The sequence below is a fragment of the Calonectris borealis genome, chromosome 15 (genome assembly GCF_964195595.1).
Source record: "Calonectris borealis chromosome 15, bCalBor7.hap1.2, whole genome shotgun sequence".
Lineage (NCBI taxonomy): Eukaryota > Metazoa > Chordata > Aves > Procellariiformes > Procellariidae > Calonectris > Calonectris borealis.
The window spans coordinates 23217590-23237196 of NC_134326.1; the positions used below are offsets into that span (position 1 = coordinate 23217590).

At 46.4% G+C, this 19607-nt stretch overlaps 1 protein-coding gene across 1 annotated transcript; it reads left to right on the forward strand.

Annotated features, from left to right (window-relative positions):
• Window positions 1-2422: 2422 nt before the first annotated feature.
• Window positions 2423-3586, forward strand: LOC142088534 (neuropeptide Y receptor type 2-like). Its single transcript, XM_075163924.1, has one exon. It carries the CDS (start codon window positions 2423-2425, stop codon window positions 3584-3586), a length of 1164 nt encoding a protein of 387 aa, XP_075020025.1.
• The last annotated feature ends 16021 nt before the right edge of the window (window positions 3587-19607 follow it).

Consider the following 19607-nt stretch of genomic DNA (forward strand, 5'->3'; position numbering starts at 1 on the left):
ACCATCTTGCCACCGTTATTTTATGCTATTTGTTTAAGGAACTAGCTTAAATGCAGGTGCTCTGCACAGAAAGCATTATCCCCTCCCAAGGACAGGCTGTCCTTAAACATTTGGCATGTGGGGCACGGACCTGCGGGAGGCCCACCAGCACCCAGTCAGCAGTACTCCCGTCTCACCTGGTACAACCCAGAGCACTTTGTTCCTCAAGGAGGTTGAAAAGGTGCCCAGCAGGCTGCCTCCAATTCCCAGCTTTGTTTAAGCCCTGTGCCTCCTTCCCTCGGTGGCAGGGCATTATCCCCTCTCTCTGCATGTCGGAGAAAACGTGATGCTCTCCAGACCACCCTGTTTGGGCAGAGTGATGACTTTTGCTCACTTTTGATCAAGTGTGTGGTGGGATTGGGGGCCCCACACACAGAGCTGGGGAGGGAGGGGCCACGTCCACCCCTCTCCACATACCGCAGCAGCAATTCTGAGACATGGAGGCTGAGAAGGAGCTGGCTTTTCTCCTGCTGTGTTTGGACTGAATGAAAACCCTGCCGTGACAACACTCTGCTGTTACAATGGCAGCGAACGCCAGCCGCGGGTTCCAGAGTGAGTCAGTTCTGGCTCATCTGTGGGGCTGCCTGCTCCCAAAGCCGTATCACGCAGACGTTTGAGCACCACGTGGCAGGAGGCTCACTGACGCCGGGGCTTTGGCTCTCGGGCCTGTGTGTGCCTGGGTGCCCTGCCGGAGGCTTGTTCACAGCTTCAGCTGTTTGCCCCCTGCACATGCACGTCCCTGCAGGAGCTCCCTCCTCTGCAAAGCCAGCGGATGCCCGGGTGCCACCGACACTGAGGGGGCAGACAGGTTCTTTTAGGGATCCTTGGCAGAATGATGATGGCAATAGATGGTGGTTACAATTAAAGCTTTATTTCCTTAACAGGATATTATGATTAGTATAGGAGAGAATTTATGATTGGAACGGCACAGGATTTCTACAAGCAGAATCAATGTGGTACAATCTACAAGTAGCATAATACAGAATTTATAATACAACTTAGCTTATGATTTCTAATCACCTAAGTAATACAGAATTTATAATACAACTTAACTTACAATTTATAATCACCTGGACTCTCTGCAGATCGGGTCAAATCCTAATACATGGTTTGCTCTATCAATGTAACAATCATAACCTAGACTCAAAAATCATATGAAAGAAGACGAGTCACTCTTTCAAGCCTCGGAGGAAGCGGAGGTCGGTGGGGGCGTCCCTGGCCACGGGGGTCACGGGTCTCACTGTCCAGCAGGTCCCACTTAGGACTTGGAACTGCTTGATGTTGTGGGAGCGCTCCGCGTGCTGTCACGCTTCCCTGTTCTGTCACGGGGTCATCATCAACACCTGGCTGGCGGGGTGCCTGGGGCCTTCGGGGCCGGCAAGGAAGGGAGTAATCGGCCTGGCACCCAGGAACCTTGAGTCTGGCAGGAGGGGAAGAAGAAAACTGTTTGGTTTGTCTCTTGGCTCGCAGGACCTTCAGGGCCTGACAATGAGGGAAAGGGAACGAATATGTGACCCGCTCAGTCACAGAGAATGGCTGCTTGCCCCATAAAATGGCGTTCGTTATGCCAACCATGGGGTCGGGAGCAGGTGGTACTGGTCACGCTGGGTTGAGTTGGGTGGTAGCATCACTAGCAGGAGCAGTGGTGGAGACTCATGCAGAGACAGGGTGACAGATATTTTCACCCGGAGAGGTGAGAAACAGGAAATTGAAAAAAACGGGTGCACAATCTGGAAATAAATTGTTACGGGGAGGTAGAGAACACCTTGAATTTGAGAGTGTCTTGTTGTTTTTCTCCTTTCCTAGTTCTTAAGGAGTTAGGACTCGGGGCATTTTTGTGGGCCATCTCATCAAAGATGACTGACACCATCATCGATTTCTTCTGTCAGCCCCAAGAGGTCCTAAATTTTTGGCTTGTTTGAAGCGACTTCCCTACATTGCAAAGCCTAGCCTGAAGAAGCAGGAGAGGCAGCGTGCGAAGGGGCTCCATGAGCAGGAGATCTTTTCAGGACCTACCAGTCTGGCCCTGGCTGGTTGAGGGGTTTTTCCCTGTTCAATTAAAATAAACAGAATCTCAGAAACTTGTGTGAAAAGTTGCATTTTTCCCTGGCCTTTCCTTGGGGAATTGGCATTCAACTGATCATAGGCTCCAACAGGAGGTGTAAGAGAGCTGAAAGGCCATTCAGTGTGAGGAAGGATAGCGGCAAGGGAGAAGGAAGGAGGATGTCACTGCTGCTGCTGCTGTTTAGCCCGAAATGCTGTGTGAGACATGCCCTTTGAGTCTCAGTTCTTGCAGATGCTCTGCTGTCGCCCATACTCTCACTTCTGCTCTGTCTGTGTTCCAGACCTCCTCCTCCTCCTGACAGAAGGGCTCAGGCCAGGCATGGGACCGCTGGAGGGAGCCAACAGCACCCTCACTGTGGAGAAGACGGCATTAGATGAGAATCTGCCACAGGGCTGGCACTCCAAGGACTTTGTCACTCCTAGCCAGGATCTCTCTGGGTCCCGCAGTGTTATGATGGACAGCACCAAGATACCGGGGGTCCAGGTCGTTCTGATTGCCGCCTACTCCCTCATCATTCTGCTAGGGTTCATCGGCAACTCCTTGGTCATCTACATCATAGTGAAGTACAAGACCATGAGGACTGTCACCAACTTCTTCATAGCTAACCTGGCCCTGGCAGATCTGATGGTGGACACGCTCTGTCTGCCTTTCACCCTAGTGTACACGCTGCTGGACGAGTGGAAGTTTGGAGCTGTTCTTTGTCATCTGGTCCCTTATGCTCAAGCTCTGAGCGTTCATGTGTCCACTCTCACCCTAACTGTGATTGCCCTGGATAGGTACCGGTGTATTGTTTTCCACCTGGACAGCAGGATTTCCAAGAGGCTCAGCTTCACCATCATAGCTGTCATGTGGCTAGCAGCAGCTATCCTAGCAGGTCCTCTGGCCATCTTCAGAGAGTATCGGCATGAGGAAATCCCATCCATCAACCTCAAAATGGCTGTCTGCTCAGAAAAATGGCCTTCTGGTAATAACAGAGATGCCACTATCTACAGCCTGTCCATGCTCCTCCTGCAGTATGTTTTTCCTCTTGCAATTATTTGTTATGCCTATACCAGGATCTGGTTCAAGCTAAAAAACCATGTCAGTCCCACTTCTAGGAATGAAAACCAGTGCCGGAGGAGGAAGACAACCAAAATGCTAGTGATGGTAGTTGTGGTATTCGCAGTCTGTTGGCTCCCCTTCCACATATTCCAGCTGGCCATTGATCTTGATCTGGTTCTTATCTTCCATGAGTACAAACTCCTCTACACTGTCTTCCATGTCGGAGCCATGTGCTCTACATTTGTCAACCCCCTGCTCTATGGATGGATGAACAAGAACTACCGGAATGGTTTTCTTATGTTCTTCCGTTGCCAGAACAATCCAGAAAGCATCCACACTGAAGGCTCTGTTAGAGGTAGGTCATACATCTTCAGGGCCAACACCCTAAATGGGAGCATCAAACAGACTCCTGGCAATGGACCACTGCCCACAGAGGTTTAGGGATGGGACATCCACCTCCAGGACTGAGGCTGACTAAGCCCAGAGACATTCTTGGGTGAATGCCTTTTTTTGGTGGGACATTGTGTTTGGTGGGACATTATAGCTACCACAGCCAGGTAGAAATACTCCCCTGTATCTTTCAAAACAATAAATCTGGTGTATTTCTGTCTGACCAAACAAATGAATTTTTCCTTTCTCTGCATTCAAGTTATACATGCAGAAGCATGAAAAATCACACACAGAGGAGGCTCTCATTTAGCCCGTAAAATACGCCCTTTTTGCTATTTCCATTTGCCAAAGTAGGCTGCTCAACCTTTTACCCCCTGACATATTACACATTACAAACGCAGAACCTTTATTGTGTATGCTTGTTCATCTGTACGTCTCCTACACAAAAGCCTTAATGATCTATCTTCAGCTAATGCCTCCAAGGGGAAGGAGACCTACTCTCTTCTGCAAACACAGGCTGGTTAGTGCCATCACTCTGCAGGCCTGGGAAGGGAGCGGGCTGGTGCAGGTTGAAGCTGGGCAATCTATGATCTCTTGCAAAACATTTGCAGCCCATGGGATGAGCTCTTGTCCTCAGAAAGCCCAGGGGGTGGCAGTGACACTACTTACCACAGTTTCCTTTACAAGTGCCAAAGCAAGGCTTTGAGGGCACATCATTAGCCAGGGAGCTTGTGAGCCAGTGCCCTGGATTTCGCAAGGAGGAGATCAGGCAGAGAAGCAGATAGGAAAGGAAAGAGCTGGGGCAGCTGATCAAAAGGACTGAAACTGAACCCAGGGATTTGGCAAAGGTGATTTCCTCCAGACCTTAAGATGTGGCTCCTGCCATGCAATAACTTGACGGGTGCCAGCATGACCAGAGAGGCAAAACTGTGAATGACACCATTCTCCAAGGCACTCAGAGAGTTTTAAAGCTTTACTCTTTCTGGGGTTGGAGGTAGTATGGGTCTGCACATGGGTGCTTCAGTTCAGAAGACAGATGTAACCTGCTTGCATGGTTATCACAGATGTGGTGTCCTCTGGCAGAAGAAGACATGGAGACAAAGGAAGATGTATTCTTTCATACCGAACTATATGTTCTCCTCCCTAAGGCTGTGTCAGCTGGGGAGCATATTTTTAGCTCTGCCATCAAAGGAGGCTTGATTGCTACTGTGATCTCAGCAGCTTGTCATTGGTGTTGTCTCTAAAAGTCAGCGTTCATCAGATTGGAAAGTAACTCTCAGATGCAGGAAAGAGACTCAACAGACCTCCTCATTAAAGATAAAAAGAAAAGAAAAACTTTGATTTGTAGGTCTTCACTGGAGCAAGGACAAGAGGTAAGAGGACTTGCAGTACTGAGTACGCCAGCCTGGATCAGGCTGCTGGGCTGTCACGTCTGGAGTCCTCAAGAGATGAATTGTCAAAGGACTTATTTGAAAATCCAGCTCTCCTGCCTCCTCCCCAGCTTGACCTGCCTCTGGCCCTTGTTCTCCAGCTCATCTTCCGACTGCCACACTAGATTTTAATCTCTCTGTTTCTTTCTTTCTCTGACGCCCTGCTTCATTTTCCTAAATAGATAGAAGAAAGTGGTCTCTGGTTCCTTCCTGAGAGACATCACTGCCAGGCAGGGGCTGCAGACCACGCTCCACGCTTGGAGGCATGGGCATGCTGATGCCTAATAACATTCCCAGCACCTGATTCTGCAGATCACAGCCCATTTTTCTTTTCAGGGAGCTTCAGGCTCTATGAAGATCCTGTCAGGAAGTCATTGATGTTCCAGTAAAAGGGTCCTCTGCTTCCTGACAGGCCAAGACATGAGAGTAGAACCAAGACACAAGTAAACCTTTCCCACGTGAAGTGCCATGGTGCGATGGTGGGAGTTTGCTGTTTCATCCTGACGGAAGGAGGAGGATATTCGCCTCCACAGCACTGGTAAATTCTGTCCCTACCTAATGAACTGGTCATTTCTACAATTCATCCTCCCAAGGAACTCTCCCTGTGTTTCCATCAAACTCCAAGATACAAGGAAATGTTTATGTTTCAAAAGCAGCTTAAATGAGTGGAAAGAATTCAACTATTAGCAATAAACACTTCAGAAAGTGATTCAACACTCAATAATATATGTCAGAGTAAAATAACACATTCAGCAATGCAAGCTTGGAAGCCAATCATGCTGCCAGCTGAGATGGATGAGGAGCTAAATTGCTCTTCTAGGGGCCTTGCCAAAGGTTTTGTCCTGTGACACCACACACGGTATCTGACTGCGGAGCAAGGCAGATAATGACATTATGAATGACTGTTTAATTTTGAGCCCAGACTTTTAAACTAAATATGGATAAATAAATAAATAGATCCCAGCTCTTCACAAATAAATACTGGCAATGGCATTTATAGGACAGAGGGATTTTTATGCTGAAGCAAACTGAGAAGGAGAAACTATTTACTTTAAGTGTAACAGCAAAGTTCTGTTTGCTTTATTTAATACACTTGTGCAGCTTTACTGACGGATTTCTGCCTGTGAGCTTGCTGCTTTTTCCTTGCCATTGGAAAAAGTTACAACCTTCCACATCCACTACAAGCAGGGAAATCAGCTCTCTGTGGTGTATACATGTCCCTGTGGAAAACCACATGCCTCTATTGAGGGAAAGTGTCCCTAGTGTCCACTGCCAAACAGAACAAGAGAAGGTGGAGAGCAAGGAAGTAAAGCTTCCGAAGGTTGATTTGGGCAGATAAATAGTATGTTATAGACTGTCATGACTGCATAGAAGACAGGAATGAATTTGTTTCCATAAAACAGAAATCTGTTGGAAATGAAGGTTCCCCAAATATTAACACTTCACTAAAGATGGCCTTACTGCCATGATCAGTTACATGAAACCAAAGACCAGAGCATTTTAAGTTCTTGAACTATTTAGAACTCAGGACAGGGTACGACCCTGCTCTATTGGTGTCCAGGGCAGATCCTCTAGCGTTACAGATATTCTTGGAGTCAAAGGCATCTTCCCACTGCCTGCTCCTTGCCAAAGATGCATCAATGCATGCCCACCAAGCTGGGCTCCTCTCCGCAGAGCTGGCCCTGGTGTTACTGACGTGGGATGGAATGACTCATGTCAATGGCATAACAGCTGATAGGGTCAACATATTTCATTACAGAGTTAGAAATACGGTGATAAAAATGAAAATGAACAAGTGTTTCACCAAAACTTGTCTGGAAGACAGTGTTGTTCCTGGTGACCAAACGAATTTCCTCCAGGGCTCCTCCTGACTCTTGCTGACATCCTTCTCAAAATGCTGCTTCACTGAACTGACCCGAGGATATTTCATAGCTTTTAGGAAAGAGGTTCTGAATTTCCTGAGAAACACCCCATTTCTCATGCTAGGACACTCTTTCTGGTCACGTCACACAAATCTTGTATTATAAAAAGTACCACTGAACAGTTCTTAATTGCCAAGCGACCCCTAGCAGATGATTAACTTTGAATAGACACCACAGGTGGGGATGCCTCTATCCCATGCAAACATTACTCACATGCCAGACAAATAGAAGAACAGCTGAGACGTGGCAACATCATCATTTAAAAACAGCGGCATCAATAACTGTTGTTCTTTATTACAGGCTGCTCTAAGAGCTCTCAGGAGTCCCAGAGTCTCTTATCAAACTTTCAGGCTTGACGAAGCACACTGAAATTTGCAGTGCAAAGGCTGTGCTTTGGACACAGGAGGCTCTCTGAGCACTAGAAATTTTGCCTCTAAACCACTTAGTTTGCTCTGAAAATCCCTCCCCATTTGATTTCCAAAGCATATACATCTGGAATGAGCTAATGCACATAAAGAGAGCAAAGGTTTGGGCTTTTTACTTTTCCTTGTCTTAAGGCAATATATACAGCCGGCATTTAGATCAATGCAGGGTGAGCTGGGTCCTTTGGTCAGGGCTCTGTTAGAATCAAAGACGTGACACACTCCTGCGTACGCCTGTGCTTCATCCCGCTCCTATAAAGGCCAGATCCATCCCCTCGTGGCTCTCTGCCCTGCAGTAACATGTGCCCTCTCCCATTACCCATGGCAGCCCAAGTGAACAATGTCAAATGGCAGATCTTTTATTCAATATGCCCACAGACACATGGGCACAAACATTGCTCTGAGCTTTTCACAAAGGCTCTGTAGGGAAATACACACTAGACCAGGAAAGAAGCAGTTCCTCTAACATATGCTAATATGAGAGGGTCTGGAGTGCCACTCTGCCACGCTGAAGGAGGTCACAGACAGCTCAGGGTTTCCCTTGATATCAGGTGTTAATCTTATCATTGTTACAGCTAACATGGTCTGAAACCAAATTAGCCTTTGTTTGGGCAGGAGCTGTGGAGTTGGCGCTGTCTTTGAATGCCTTTGTCTTTCGGCTCTGTTATTGTGTGATTTCACCAGGGCCTCTGAATGTGCTGGGTTTTAAATAAGGCCTCAGGATCAGCTAACCTGGTGAAAATCAGGAATTACTGCAATAATCCAGAAAAAAGAAAGAATTCTGCGTTCATATGGGTGAGCAGAATTTGGTCCCTTGCATTTGAAAAAACAGAACTTTGTCTTCCTTTCAGTTTTCCCTTATCTAGCTTGAGATTCTTCAAGTGCCAAAAATAATATTGCATATTACTGCCAGAACGTTTATCTTCTCTTTGAGCTCATTTCAGAGAAGGGATTTGTTCAGGAGGGCCTGGAAGGGGAAGAAGGCTAGGTTTTTAAAGTGTTTTGTAACTTAAAAGACAAATCAGAAAAAGACAAAGTCACTCACACACGCCGAGGGAGGTGCCAATTTATCTTCAGACAACACAACCTCTATTTAATTTTCCATCCAGACACACCAGCACCCTTTGCCGAAGCGTTATATGTATATGGGGCTGAATGAGGTTGTGGGAGGAAAGTATTTTTCTGCTGCTAATGGCAATACCTTAGTGTCACTCATGATTTATAGCCAGCAAAGAATGATTTTTCTGGTCTGTGTTCTGCTCAGTGTAATGAGTACAGAAGGAATAGTGCGGATGCCTCATGGAGCTCACAGGAGGAGATCTTCATTAGTTCAGTCCTCTCCAGTGTGGTAGCAAAGACTGTGAACATTAGAGGAGAAACCCTTTTGTTTATAACTAGCTTATTGAAGTGCACAAGCATGGAGTTGTCACCGTGTCACTTTGCTAATGTGTCACAGACCTTCAGACACTGTTTGTCTCCAGGATGCGCAGGCAGCTCAGCTACAAGGTGCTTCTCCTTGTTGCTGCCTGGAAGGAAAATAGGTCACAGAATAAGATTTCAAGACACTCAGGAGAGGATGAACCCCTGGATGAAATTTGGAGGTTAATGTGGTTCTCTGTGGAATGTGGGGTAGATTGTTGGCTCTGTTGGGACCAGGATGAGTAACATCAAAAGGGGAATGAACTCTACCACGGTGCAGAGCCTCTATCAAACTAGAGACAAGTATGAAATAACAGCAAATCTGGATCCATCATGTACAGTATTCTGTCTTAGATTGAGGCAATAAAAGTTGCTGTTCAGGGAAAGCATGATAACTTGGCCACTTTTGTGGTCCGTTCCTCTCATACCTCTAGCAGCAGCCACAACTGTTGTATTAGAGATGTTAGAGGGGACATCCCTGTCTAGACCATTTAGTATCCATTTCTAGACTTTTTGTTTGTGATTTTGTCTAATCCCTCCCTGACCCTGACAATTCTATCTGCTTCCGCAGCCTCCTGTGGGTGCCAGTTCCAGAATTTCAGTCCCCACGGTTTAAAGTACTTTCTTTTATCTGTTTAAACCAATCCCCTACTAGTTTCAGCAACTGCCTTCTGGTTTCAGTACCGTGGGACTTGCTGAACAGCAGCTGAACATTCAGCTTACCCAGTGCCGCCTTCATTTTGTAAATCTTGATGCTATCCTCCTTCTCCAGCTTTATCCTCTCTCAGCTAAAGCCACATCTTCTTCTAAGGCAGCTTCTTCATCCTTGATCATTTTATTTGCTCTTCTGTGGACCTCCTCTAGTTCCAGAAATATCACAAAGGCCTGAATTTTGCTCATAATTCCCGTGAAGGAGTGCGATCTATCGGCTTTGTTCCAACCTTGCTTGAGATCAGCCATATGAGCGCTTTTAAGTATGTGTGGGAGAAGGACATGTCTTGATGAAATGTCAGGCTGCCTCTCCCTGGCTGCAGCATCACTGTATTCTTAATGAAATCTTGTTACACTGGTCACTGATTCAGTTCAGCGAATCATGAAATGCATCCCCAGTTTTGTTTTTGAAGTTGAGAGCCACAAGGGCAGTCAGATCCCTACCTCAGCTTGAACTCTGTATCTGGTAGATTTAGCCAGGGGCAAGACTGAAGTCCAAATGATCCTGCTCCCAAACTAGTGTCTTAAATCACAGCTTCATCTATCCATTCTACAAAACAGAAAAATGAGGAATTGTGCATTTCAGAAAAAGAGTGACGAGTTTTTGTTACTTGGCAACTGTCGCTCCCACATATTTTGGAAGAATCTGAGAACATCTTGCACCTCAGAAAAATCAACCAGCTTAGGTGAGGAGGAAGGGAACAGGCAGCAGATCCCCAAAACTTTGAGCTCAGAAGATCTCCTGGGGCTTGTGGAAGCAAAAAGTGCTTTATGTCTGCATGCTCCTCAGCTTGTCTCCTCAACGTGACTGTCTGCATCAGTTTCTGGGCTCTTCATGGTGAAATAATCCGTTGTTCTGCCATTTCTGTCTCGCAGAGGCATTTCACAGCCATCTGAATGTGCTCTAATCCACCTGCCAGCTGCAATCAGCACACAGCACGGTTGCATTCCTGTCAGCCAAGATTTAAGTACCAGAAACAAAAACCTTCAAAAGAGGAATCAGCAAGAGATCTGCAAGTGAAAACTGGGGAGGAGGCAGTCAAACCTGAGGGCTTGGTGAATGTACATATAGTGATGGCAAACCCAGGCAACGAGGCCAGAGTAAAATTTGACTTGCTTCCTGAAGTGGCAGTTGACTTCAGACAGCAATTCAGGCATGATTATTAAAACAATAATTTAGGGCTTCAGTTGCTGGGAGCTAATCTCCAAGGTTGAACTCAGCAGATGGCTGTGTAAGTGGACCCCAGCTAATGCATTTATGCAGTGGTTCAGCATTTTTTGTCCAGTTTTGTTACTGACAACTTTGCTATGTGACATCCCATTTCTCTTTCCTAGGTTAGAGAAAAGAAGTTTCAAAGTGCAGATCTCAACTCTTCGAAACAACCCTGCAGCACCCAATTAGCAAAGCTAAGTTAGCAAAACTAGCATGGCAAGAACTGATTGAAATTGCCTGTTGCTTCAAGGAGTGCAATAACACGAGATTGCTACGGTGGCAAAGATGTCTTACTAAAGCATAGGGTTCCTTGGTCTTTGTAAGATCTGCCTGGCACCGCAGTCCTTCACTGTGTGAAATTCCAGTTGGCTTAATGAAAAATCAGTGAGAGTTCGGTCGTTAATACCCAATGGTTCGTTTGGAATCCTGGTCTTTGTAATTATGTCATTAAAAGGACATGAGCTACTCTCACTGCAACCCAAGCAGCTAGAAGAGCCTGGCAAGAACTTCTCTCTCTGAAATACAGCTATTAAAAGTACTCCTCATAGATTTCCCAGACAGCGAGGAGATGTTCTGGGTATTTTAATCATGTACATACTATAAGAATAGTGTAAGGAAAGATCATAGGAAATAAATGGAAGGGAGTCAGAACTCCTCTGGCTAAACCGTTCCTGATCGCAGGGTGTGTCACCTCTTCCAAAGCTCCTGTGATGGAGATCTCATCCACGCCCTGCACAGTCTATTCTGAGCCCTTCCTAATGTCTAACCAACAAATCTCCCTTACTGCAATCTATTACTTCTTGTCTCCTGGCAGACAGAGATAATAGTTTACTACCTTCTGTACTGCACCTTTACATATTTAAAGGGTATTATCATGCATCTCTTCCACCCCCTCCAGACTAAACCAAGTCGGTTTTTTCTGTCCTTCCTCACAGGGCTCATTTGCTGTACCTCTGTTTGTTCTTGCTGCTCTCCTTTGGACGTTCGGTGTTCAACAGCCAGTAGTTTTGCAGGTAAACAAAAGGACTGAAGGAGGTAAAAAGGTTCTGCAGAAATGTTAGGTTCTCTGAGCAATCACTCTGTATACTGGCATGCATAATTGGGAACTGCTCTTTTCCAAACACAGTGACTGCCTCTACACTATGGCAGGAGACCAGGGTCTTTGTTTGGCTGTCAGCAGAGCTATTTCCATGTTCTGACTCATCAATGGCTGTTTCTACATGGGTAAAAGCTGCAGCACTATTCAAGCCCTCACAGGTGAAAACAACCGTGAGGCAAAAGTTTCCCTACAACTTGCATCAGTCGTGTGGAGTTTTGCACCTTGTGGGTGTTGCCTTGTGTGTGCAGCTCTGGGTATGTCCATAGCATGACCATGCATGTGGCCCTGTTCTCTAGGAGACAGGGACACAAGTGACAGGAGGCCACAGTCACCATGGCCAAACTTGCCTTTCCGAAGGAACCTGGTGCCTCTCAAATGCATCCCTCTCTGAGTCAACCTCAGGACTATTTCTTGTGCTGCCTGGCAACTTTCCGCACTCCCCATCCCCGTTGTGAGCACATCAGTCACTTCCTTACCCCCTTTAATTTACGAACAGGCCCAGGGAAACTTCAGGCTGTGGTCCTGGTCCTACTCTTGGATCCAGTGGCACTGGTGGAAGAGGTTGCAGTGCCCAGCCCCACCGAGGTGCCTGAGCAAAGAGCTCTGCCAGCAGACCAGCAACACAGGGGCAGTGCTGACTTCTCACTGTCCCTGGGGCAGTGCTGACTTCTCACTGTCCCTGGTATCCCCTGTTCAGGGGACCTTTAATTGCTACTTCTTCCACTTTGACTCGAAGAACAGCACTTATATTGTATTTCCTTTATTGTGGATAGGAAGTTAAATTCTTTTCAGCTAGTTCATAGAATCATAGAATCATAGAATCATTAAGGTCGGAAAAGACCTCTAAGATCATTGAGTCCAACCATCAACTCAACACCACCATGCCCACTAAACCATGTCCCTAAGCGCCTCATCTACACGTCTTTTACATACTTCCGGGTGACTCAACCACTTCCCTGGGCAGCCTGTTCCAAGGCCTGACCACTCTTTCAGCAAAGAAATTTTTCCTAATGTCCAATCTAAACCTCCCCTGGCGCAACTTGAGGCCATTTCCTCTCGTCCTATCGCTTGTTACTTGGGAGAAGAGACCAACCCCCATCTCGCTACAACCTCGCTAAACACCCCCAGTTCCCTCAGCCGCTCCTCATCAGACTTGTTCTGTAGACCCTTCACCAGCTTCGTTGCCCTCCTCTGGACACGCTCCAGCACCTCCATGTCCTTCTTGTGGTGAGGGGCCCAGAACTGAACACAGGATTCGAGGTGCGGCCTCACCAGTGCCCAGTACAGGGGCACGGTCACCTCCCTGCTCCTGCTGGCCACACTATTTCTGATACAGGCCATATAATCTGATAAGATGCTGTTGGCCTTCTTGGCCACCTGGGCACACTGCCGGCTCATGTTCAGCTAGGCTGTCGACCAGCACCCCCAGTTCTCTCTTACAGCTTTGTTAAATCCTAGATGAGCTGATCTTAAACTGCTGAGCCTTGCTTTCCTCTTCTGTGAAACAGGACAAGTGCAGCACCCAGAGGCTTGTAAAACATGTCGTATGTGCCAGCTGAATAGCACTACTGCAGCAAAAAGCATTTTAAGCAAACACATCTTACAATAATTATGTTTCCATCAGTCATGTATTAAGGACGCAGACCTTACTTGGAAGGTGCTGTTAAATACTCAGAGAAAAGCAACTTTTGAATTCCCAGGGGTAAATATTTATTCCAGACTCTCAAAAAAGTAATGATTTGTGAATCCAGGTGTGGGAGGGTTTTTAATGGCGACAGTGCCTGGAATTTTTCAGCAGCACCTACTGCTTTCAATATGGAGTATGAGTATTGACTGAAGGATGACCGCAGGCTTTGCTCCACTGCTCACAAGCATTTCTGAATTGTTTGGACAAGAATGATTCTAAAGAAATACCAATACAGTTGTTTTCTGTTCCAAGGAAGCTAATTTAAAAAAAGCAATTTTTAGCAAATTCTTATCGTTGTCTTGTGCTTCCCTCCCTGATGATTGCTAAGATGTGCAATGGGAAGAAGGAGCTTCTCCTGCTGAAACCACTTTGGAAGATGACAAGCTCTGGGCTGCAGCACCAGTGTACAGCCTGAAGAGAAGGATGGGGTACCCTGGCTGCAAAGCAAATTTACAATTGTGTGCATACCCCAGGAATCAGCAAGAAAAAATATTAAATTTAGGAGCAGTGTGGAGGTGATCTCCTGAGGCAGAACATCTGTCAGAGCCAGATTAGGAAGCTAGAAAGCAACCTGCTGTCATGGCTTTTATGATCAGGTCATGTCCTCACTTATCTGTGGTCCATGTTGCATCAATGATTAGTGGAGACATTTATTTATCCTTTTTTAGGAAAATATTTTTCCCCTCCCCACCTGTGACCCTTTTATTCAAGGGTCTCAAAGTGGCTCATGTTCCCCAGAGGCTGGACTCTATCCTGGGAAGTGTTTGAGCTGCTCCTTGTGGAATTGTGAGTTGCAACTCATAACAAATATATTTGCAAGTAGTTCAGTGAGCCACAGAACGAGGAAAGCCGGGTTTCCTAATGGCCTTATGCCTGCTGCCTGTCTCTCTGGTGTCTAATAATGTGTCAGCTCACACAAGTGGCACTCTCTACCTGCTGTGTTCTTGCACGAAACTTTTCAAGTACATTGTGGAGACCTTGACCCCTCTGTCAAATTTTGTTGAAATTCACCCAGTGGTTTAAAAGTTAAATGGGGCTTTCTACCCCATTGGCACTTAATGAATTTTGGAGCCATAGGGCATGAGGGTAATAGGCTTTCTAGGGAACTGTATCTTAAAGCCACCCTTCACCACAGGACACCCCAAAAGATGTCAGTTGTTATGTGAGTGTTAGCAGCCCCTTTTTCTCCTTTTCCTTAGAGGCTCTTGTGTGTCTCCCCCTGGAATTTTTAACCTACTTCTCCACTATTAAAGACAAATCACAAGTCTGAGCTCTGGCTGAGACTTCTCATTAACAAGCACTAACGGGCATGGCACCAGCCACTCGGGAGTCCTGTCGAATGGAAGAGCTGGGGCAGAATCTCCTTGTTCTCTCCAGTGCTCTTGTTACTGCTTTGTCTCTTCAAGTTCTGTTTCAAGTCATGGGTTCCCCTTGGTTCCTTACAGGGCTATTCCATAGATGAATGGATCCTACTCTGAGAAGCTGCTTTCTGTTTCTCAGTATATATTTCCCCTTTGTTACAGTCTTCTCATCAGGTCTGGTCATGCCCCCATGTATTCTGCTATTTCTGGTACCCTGCACCGTCTTAGGAGAAATAAATGAATAATCTCCTTCCTCACATGCACACCTTTCACTGTGCTCATTCAAAACCCAGAATACCAGTTCTGTGGCAAAAATTCTTCAGTTACGCATTCAGATGACTGGTGATTTATAAAAGCAAGTTAAAAATGAGGTTCCTAAACAGAATTTAATATATCCTTCTTGTTGCAGTGGTTGTAACTTAGTGCAGATTTGATGTTTTCAATCCAGAGTTGCAAGGATTTGCACTCTTTTATCAGTTTATTTTGATTTAAAAATTCTTACCTCTATTGTAGGCATTAGGTTAGCTCAACCTGCTGTATTAATAAACTGCCTCTTGGATGTTTGTAGCCCTTTTATAATAGCCAGGACTTCTTGAGTTTTATGGTTAGTACAATGCTATACAGAGCTCATTCCTTCTATTCCTGTGTGGTTGTGCTAATAAATATGAGAGAGATGCCTTTTGGCATTAACAAACAGACGCAGCCCCTACTGTGCGACAAAGAAATTATTTTTGCTGGGACTTTCTAGTGGTATATTATCAGAGGGGATCGCATAAACAAGCCAGCATTTGTTAGAAGGAAGCATGGGGATGTGACTTCATTCCTGGATATCATCCTACTTTACAGTCCACAATATCTCTGTAAGACATTAGAGCTCTGAAGGCTGGAGGCAGCTTGACTGTGTCTCTCCATGCGAACTGTGCTGCTAAGGGTCTGTTCAGGGACCCGCCAGAGTGATGAATATGCCAAGTCACTCCGAGGTATTATATAAAAAGAGACCCTGGCACCGAGTTCTGCTTGCCAGAGACTTGCAGACATTTAGAAATGCTCTGTTGTGCAAGCCGAGCCACAGCTCAAAGTTCTTTTAGTTCTTGTAATCAACAGACAACTGCTTAATGTGATAAGGCAAGGGTTTCAGCTCAAAATGGACCAGGGAACAGGGAGGGGAGAGGGAAGAGACAGCAGACAGATACCAGCTAGGAGGTGCAGATGTTAAAGCTTTGATATTCTCCCCTTCAGTGGAAAGAGTGAAGACAAGATTAGCAGTACTGCACTCAGTAGTGGTATTACCCTGTTCAAAACACCAGCAGATGCAGTTGTTCTGAATGTCATTGTAAAAACATGAACTGTCAGGGTACTTGATTCTCCACTCAGTTGCTCTGTTTGAAACCAGATTAACATCAGAGAGACCAGGATTGCACCTTTTGTATTTGACAGTTGGAGCTGCTTTTTGTATTCAAGAAAACTGCCTCCTTGCTGGGGTGGCACTTCAGTACTTGCCACAGAGCTCCAGTGTGGTGTAAGCCATCAGCTACCGCTGAAGGGGAAGCTGGAGGATCTCCTTCCTAGCCACGCTACTGAAGGTCCAGCAGCGGTGCACGCTGTCAGCATCCCAGACATACCTCAAATGTGACATCAGGGAGCAAACCAGAGCCTCGTTGTTTTAATATACACTGCAGAGCAGGAGAATGAGCAAGACTCTGGAGGAATTCATGTGTCCTCTATATATCCCAGACTAGCTGTACTGGTATCTGAGCACTTTCCAACATAGCACTAAGTGATTCACATCTCTCCTCTTGTTCATTCTCCCACTGTATCTCCAGGGGAAGATGTGAATGCAAGGAGTGACTTGTTCTGGTGGCTATCTCTTAAAAAAAATGTATTTAATTATCTTGCAGGAGGCAAGATTAAAAAAACAACCTCGCTGCTTTGGGACAAGAAATTAGTGGAGTTTATCATGGCTCCCAGGTCCTGAGGGAGTTCATTTTGCAATCCCAGCTCAGCTCCAAGAAGGCTCTGCTGTCTCCCACTCAGTCAAGCTTTACCCTTTATTGCAGACAACCAGCTGTGCCGTGCCAGCAGAGAGGCAGTTGGCTCTTGCTTTCACTCCTGGCACTGTGCTGCCTTTCACTGTATGTCCACACTGCAGTGAAAAGTGTGGCCATAACTTCTGTCAACCTTTCTGAGTAAGCTTTAATCTAGCAGGGGTGAGGACCAGCACTGCTGTGACACAGTGAGGCTCAGTTTTCCCGAGGAATCTTATCCAGCTCCTTCAGAGGAGCTTGCTGCTGCAGCTACACAGCTACCAAATCCCTACCCGTGCCTGCTAATTTACAGCCGTGTGCACGACATGCGGGTCATTTGTCTGCATTGTAGACAAAGACTTGGGACAGTCTCAGCAGAAAGACCGTGAACGGCGGGGTGAAATGGGAACTATAGCAGATGTGTGCAGAGCCACAGAGGAACTAGTTCAGTGTGTGTTTACTCTCAAAGGAAACCATGACCAGTGTAGTGTCCTAGCAAATCTCAGGGAGGTTTGAAATCACTGAGGAGGACTGATGAAAACTGTCCCTGGTGACTACAGCTGATACCAGGTCCACCTGACTGCTCTTAAACCCCCTGCGCGCCTCCCTCACCATTGATGAGGCTCAGAGTAGGTCCCACCAAGGTTTTAAGCCCTCTACCTCCACTGTGAAAATGATCCCCTAAGTTCTTGGCAGTGTTTTCCTCCTCGCTGCCACACTGTCTCAATCTCGCATAGCTTTCGTTTTGGGGGCTGGTGTCGTGAAAGCCTCTTGGAGACTGGTGCTGTTCGACAGCTGCCACAGGGGTGATGTTAAATTGCACTCAGAAAAGATGCCTCAGCCCCACAGTACTTGCATGACAACATTACGTTGACTGAATAGGAGAAGGGACTGAACCTTGGAAGGCTTTGCAGGTGGAGGGAGCAGGAGGAATCTTGGAAGGCTTTGCAGGTGGAGGGAGCTGGAGATGGATGAAACTAATAATAATCTGCTATGATTTCTCATCTATTTAAGCAGACTCTGAAGTCAACTCTTCAAAAATAAACTCTGGTACCTGCTATAGTTCAGTGTGCCTGGCTGTCTTTTGAACTCCTTCAAAGTGGCCCTTGTACTTTATCAGGGAAATGAAGAGGGAGATCCCTGAGTAATCTCCATCGTTACCTTTCATTTCTTGAGGTAATGATGCACAGTGTCCTCGGGGAAGCGTGCCTTTCCCCTCTTGACACAGAAGGTACTCCTTTGTAACTTTCCTCGGGCTTACAATAGATACCGCTACATAGCAGCTTCCCCTGTTCCTCAAAATACTATTACAGCATAGTTAAAATAATTTACATGCTCTTAATATCATTTTTCCAACATAAACCCATATGTCCATGGAAGAGTCAAAACACCCAATTTAGGAAGGAGTTTGAGTTTCTAACGCCATCAACAGCATGCACACCTTAAGAAACTCCTCCATGAATGACGAGGGAAACATGGCTGCTTTCCTTCAAGTTTTTTTCTCTTCAATTATTTTTTGAGTTGTTCATCAGTCCTGTGAAGCCAATCAGCCTTTTTTTCCCAAATATTTGGCTAGATAATCATTCCAACAAAATTCTAGTGGTTATATATTAATCCAGATAAAAGAACGGAGCTTCGGAAAAGTACACAGGTTGGATGAAGCTGTGCAGTGTTCGACGCAGAACAGACAGTTTGCCTCCAATTACTGCACATAAACACTAGCAGAGCACACAAACAGCTGCAGGGCTTCAGGAGAATAAATAAATGGTTGCAGATTTAATACTGGCATTTAATACAGTCATCTCACTGCTTTGTGGGTTTTATTAATGACTTAGTAGACAAGAGGAGCCCTTATTCTGCTCCTCAGAGATCTGCGAAGACACGAGATAGATGTGGTTTACATTTCTCTAAAGTTAGAAGTCATGATGTAAAACACAGAAATAGACATGAATAGAAAAAAAAAGCCAATGTGTAATTTGAAAAGCGTGTTAAAGCAATAGCTGCACAATATCCCGCTTTCCAAAAGGTTCAAAGGAAGAGGGTTATGGGTAGAGAGCCCTATAAGGTGAGAAAACAATTACTTTGTCATGTATGGAAACTTTCATTCTTCAAAACCGAGTGAGAAACGTTGGTAAACAAATGCTGGGACCCAAAGATCCCATGAACACTTCCAGTGGCTATTACACCCGGGTCGCTACCACGCTTCGTGACAGATCTCCAGGGGCTCTCGTGCCAAGGTGGCAGCACAGCACTGGCCTTACAACCAGCAGGCTGTGGAACAACCACCACCTGAATCCAGTGGCGCTCAGCTTTCCTGGATTTTCAGCTGGATCTCAATTTTGGGTTGCCACTTCATCTGCCTCGTCACCAGGAATGGGAAGCGGGGCTGACTGCATTGGTGGGCTGACGTTATCGGAGTCAAGGTGCGGAGCTTCGCCCCCGCGTCTCCCCGCATCACGAGGCGAAGGGGCCAGGCCTGCTCCTGCTGCTGCGAGGCCTGAAGGGAGAACGGCTGTGGAAGACCAGACCAAAAGGCTGCCTGGCACCACCGAAAAACGCAAGAATATGGTGCTACTTCTGCAGAGAGCGCTCCCCGCTTCCAGCGGCCTGAGCCCTTTGCTAATTGCGCTCTAATTGTGCTGCGCTCCCGTGTGACCAGCTCCCGCCTCCCCTCGCCGCCCTGAGGAGAATTGGCGGGAACAGGGGCCGCCCGCGCCGCCTCAACCCCGCCCTCTCCGCGCGCTCCTTCCCGCCACAAGGCGAAGGGAAGCCGCGCACACGCGC

What these genes read in the sequence shown, in the direction of transcription:
- LOC142088534 (XM_075163924.1), top strand. Translation starts at nt 2,423, where the DNA reads ATGGGACCGCTGGAGGGAGCCAACAGCACCCTCACTGTGGAGAAGACG.